This window comes from Coregonus clupeaformis, chromosome 9 (genome assembly GCF_020615455.1).
Source record: "Coregonus clupeaformis isolate EN_2021a chromosome 9, ASM2061545v1, whole genome shotgun sequence".
NCBI lineage: Eukaryota > Metazoa > Chordata > Actinopteri > Salmoniformes > Salmonidae > Coregonus > Coregonus clupeaformis.
Genome location: NC_059200.1, coordinates 27,320,433 through 27,325,031, shown reverse-complemented (window position 1 = coordinate 27,325,031; position 4,599 = coordinate 27,320,433). Strand labels below are relative to the sequence as shown.

The following is a 4,599-nucleotide window of genomic DNA, read 5'->3' as shown; positions in this document are numbered from 1 at the left end:
TAGTATTCAGTAGTACTTTTTATGAAGGCACTGCAATAACAACAGCTAATGGGGATCCTAATAAAATAACAAATAAACACATCCATCTCCTTTTTGACCTTGGCTCTTCTTTGACTTTGGCTTAGTGATGATATGGCCCCGTTTAGCTCAGTTGGTAGAGCATGGCGCTTGCAACGCCAGGGTTGTGGGTTCGTTTACCACGGAGGGCCAGTATGAAAATGTATGCACTCACTAACTGTAAAGTCGCTCTGGATAAGAGCGTCTGCTAAATGACTCAAATGTAAATGATGATGTAAGGAGGATTACCTTACAAACCCACAGTAATGTTTTGGTACTTCAATCATGGTTCATCTGCTGCAAAATTCTTAATCATTAATAAAGCCAAAATGTCTTTGTGCTTTCTATCATATGACTGTAAGCAATGCCATGTCTTTGATCTCAATTTCACAGGGCTTGTGTCCTCAGTTTTCTTCCTCTGTCTTGTCGATTGGTGAATGTTTGCATTGAGTGGCCACACCAACCACAGGAAGAGTGGGAGAGGAGTGGTGGGCCAGAAGTGGTAAACATCACAAGACACATCTAGCCCTGCTGCTATTGGCTGGAGCTGGAGGCAGCCGGGTTTATAAGCCAACCAGCAGCCTCCCTTCAGCAGCATCCATCCACATCCAAACTGAACTGTGCTGTTCCTCCTCTGGCATCCAAGAGAATACTGAGCAGCTCTCCACTCATCCTCCTGACTAACTATTCTAGAGCTATCCTGTGGATTCTCTGTAGAACCAGTCAAGGTAAATAACGGCTTTTCACTTGTATAGATGTTGGTGCTTGGTTGCAAAAAGACTCTGATATAGATTTGGGTGATTATTTTAGCAAAATTGAAGGAGATTTCAGACAATGTACATATAGCAGAGTAAATTCTGACATTGACTTACACATGTGCTTTATGCACAATAAGAGATTACAATTAGATTAAAGCCCTTCTATAGTCCTCTCCTGTAAAAGCTCAAAGAAAATTGTGGTGAAATGTTCTATATTTTGTGCAACTCAAATATCTATTACTTTAACAATTTGAAGAAAGCTGGGAGACTCTTCAGCACTTATAATCTATAATTCTGCACAGTCAATGCTTCAATGTGTTGCACTTTTTTATTTACAACAGAATACATACAGTATTCTGGTTAGTAATAAAGAAGAAGAAAATAGAGCTCAGTGGTCAGGTGTAACAATTAGTTTGTGTTATTACACATTCTCTCAATACACCAGATATGTATATGCCTTTGCTAGTGTGAGATAAATCCTAAACTAGGTTTTATAATGTTGGAGTGATGAATGTGAGCGTGACAGCAGGAAGAGGAAGCTGTGGCCTCAGCTCACAAATCCACAGCTAATTTGTTGTCAACTGACTCATACAGTGTGTTCCAAGACTACGCCACAGCATTTAAGGGCTGCTGTGAGGACAAATAATAATAACAGCAAAACTACAGGTTGGATGAGTTACTTCTGAAGTCAGATCACATCTACATACAACATCCTCTCAACATCCCTAGTTGTTTCTCTCACCTTGCCTCCGTCACACTTCCGTCTGTTGACACCACCAATTTATTAAGGGCTCTTCATTCTAGAACCCAAGGATCTAATGAGAAAGTAGGGTTGGCTTCCAAAATAAAGCTGAGGGGCGTTCATCATGTTCCCTGCCTCCCTGGGCCGACTGTGGTCTTCCACTTTTAACTTGGGGAATTATACACTATGCAGAGATCATTAGAGGTATAGCTAAAACACTGCCTGCTCAGAGTTATACTTGATGTAGTGTTGTTCTAGCTGAGAGTAGTTGAGCTGGAAAACAAGGGAGACGTTCATGCATGGGGGTAGGATAGCTAGGCTAGGCTGGATGTCATTAGCTGGGAGGGAACCCCATGTTGTCTGCCAATGGCTAGGGACTTTAAAAGGAGTGCACTTCCGCCAGATTCCCTCCACTTAGCTATAGTGGAGACATGGTTGGTTCTCCCTGTATAGTAATCAAGGCTTTAATGGTTTAAACATTACAAGGCAGGACTTCACAGGCACTTTGCATCTAAAATCAGTCTAATTGCCTCCCATTTGGGCATTTCTGCTGTAATTTCTGCTTTTATTAGGATACCCATTAGCTGACTCCAATGGCGACAGCTAGTCTTCCTGGGGTCCGACACATAACGAAAAATACATTACAGACAAAAATACTTTACAAATTGAAAAAAAAATGTATCACATTTTCACTTTTAAAAGGATGTTAAATGTAGCCTACATACTCTATAGCTTTCAACAGAGTTTGTATATTCAGTTCTCATCATTTTGATGGATTTCATGATTCTTTATGTTTGTATGATCATTATTTTTCAGATACACATTGTGACAATGAAGGCAGCAATTGTTTTCTTCCTGCTCTTTGCAACGGTCCTCTGTCGCCCGGCGATACGATCGCCCAGCAACAGTTCAGAGAGCTCAGAGGAAGTGGTGAGTGTTCCTTTTATATGAGAACATACAGTATATATCGAAAAGACAGTCAGACAGAGAGACAGATGTGTGCATCAACTTAAATTCCTGTTCATGTTGGCAGGTAAAACCAGCTCCAGTGCTTGGGATAGCCCCAGCAGAACTTACCGAGATTGCCCCTGTACAGGTAAGAGACTCTTTCAGCAAACATTCCTTTATCATCTGTAGGTGTGTTGGCATTGAAATGTATAAATTTGTCCTGTAGGGAAAACTGCATTAATATGTCAGTTTTTATTGGAATCTTTTTAATGCTAAGGTTTTCTTTTAGAATGTGGATGCTGCTACAACATCAGACGAGAGCTCCGACGAAGATGAAACAGAAGTAAAACATAATTCTGTTGTAGCATAAAATGCTAAATCAATCTTACACCTGATAGAAACAACCATATCTGTGCTTTTGATGGATGTTACTTCACGCGTTGATTGATCCTGTTTTTCTATTCTCCAGGGAGCTGATCCTACATCAGATCCAACATCGGACAGCACAACATCAACAGACAGCGATGAAAGCGAGGACAGCGCAGACAGTGCAGACAGCGATGTGAGTAATGCACCATGTATAAAACTACTGACAATGAAGACGTCTAGCTAATGTTGACAGACAGGAGCATTTCACCAAGCTCTTATTTTAACTTGATATCTTAAGAGAGGTTATGTAAAACTAAAGGTGTTGTTGTGATGTGGTGTGTTTTCAGGATACAGACGAGTCCAGTGAGTCAGAGGAGGCAGACACCACCGCTGCCCCTCCTACAGCTGAGCCCATCGTAGAGCCCACCCTGGCCCCCATCTACGACGACGGACGCGGAGACAGCCTGGGTTACCCCAGCGACTACAAGAAGTCTATCATCTATATAGATACTGACAACATCGAGAAGGGACCCTCCCCTTACAAATCCCATGGAAAGATGGATGAGGGGATGTATGCTGGCAAGAAGGTATCCGTCAATGACACCGGGCTCGGAAACGAGATTGAGAAAACGATGACAGTGTTCAAGGTAAATTTGTTTCTCCTCTGTGTTAGAATTCTCCATCTAAAACTCATAGGCATTATTCCCTTCCATTTAGTTTTGGAAGTTTATCTAAACATCCTTCCGCCCCCTCCCTCTCGCTCCCTCCAGGCCCTGCAGGTGCATGATTTGATGGAGGACACCAGCACCCCCGAGGTGGAGAGCCAGGGTCTGGATGCCTCCAGTGTGAAAGCCGAGGAGCCCAGCCTGCGCCAGGTGCATGTCGACAAAGCCAGCCAGGACAGGACCCCCTCTGAGCGCACCAGTAGCGCTAGCAGCGACGGTACCAGCGAGAGCACCAGCACCAGCGCCAGTAATGAGACTGACAGCAGCAACAGCAGTGAGGAGGCTACAGCCAAGCCCGGGGCAGCAGACAGCGACTCAACAGAGAGCAATGAGAGCCATGACAGTGACAGCGACTCGGCTGAGGAGGCGGCCACAGAGGCTACCGTCACTACCGACGCTCCCGTCGTCATCACAGCCAAGTAAAGGCCTGTCTTTCTCCTCCTGCTGCTGTCGACAGTGAAGAATGCTACTAGGACCTGGAAGGTGCTCTATGACCCGGCCTTAGGAGGATAGGTCAGAACGGAAAGGATAACGAAGAAAGAGATAAGCACAACTCAGGGCCCTTAGGGTCTGATACAGTACGACAATAATACCTGATAAGATTCATACTAGCTATCTCATCATGGCATATAGAACGGTCAATTATTGTTCAATTGCACAATTATTTACACTACATGTTGTTTGTCCCATTTTTACTGTAATGTATAACGTTGTATCATTTCTAAATACATACATTCTTCTTTTCATAAAACGCATGGTTGGTCTGTTATTTCACATTTGTATACTTTGTTGTGTCTGCTGAGCCATTGAGCTCTGTAGAGACTCTGGAGCATTCACAGTGGGGTTCACCAGAGAGACCACACTCCATCACAAACCTTCATTTAGTCTCATTATGAGCTAACACATGAACAAAAGGCCCTGTTACAGTAAATATGCTGCATGTAAAACAGTACTGGAAAAAAACCATTTTGTACCGTCAAATGAAGTTGTTCATAGGTTG

General features: G+C 43.3%; 1 protein-coding gene across 1 annotated transcript; it reads left to right on the top strand.

The window, feature by feature from the left end:
- The first annotated feature begins 666 nt into the window (after positions 1-666).
- LOC121574400 (dentin sialophosphoprotein) lies at positions 667-4,337 on the top strand. Its single transcript, XM_041887026.2, has 7 exons — positions 667-785; positions 2,374-2,487; positions 2,591-2,653; positions 2,795-2,848; positions 2,975-3,067; positions 3,222-3,521; positions 3,645-4,337. Exons 2-7 carry the CDS (start codon positions 2,389-2,391, stop codon positions 4,020-4,022), a joined length of 987 nt encoding a protein of 328 aa, XP_041742960.1. The 5' UTR covers positions 667-785; positions 2,374-2,388; the 3' UTR covers positions 4,023-4,337.
- The last annotated feature ends 262 nt before the right edge of the window (positions 4,338-4,599 follow it).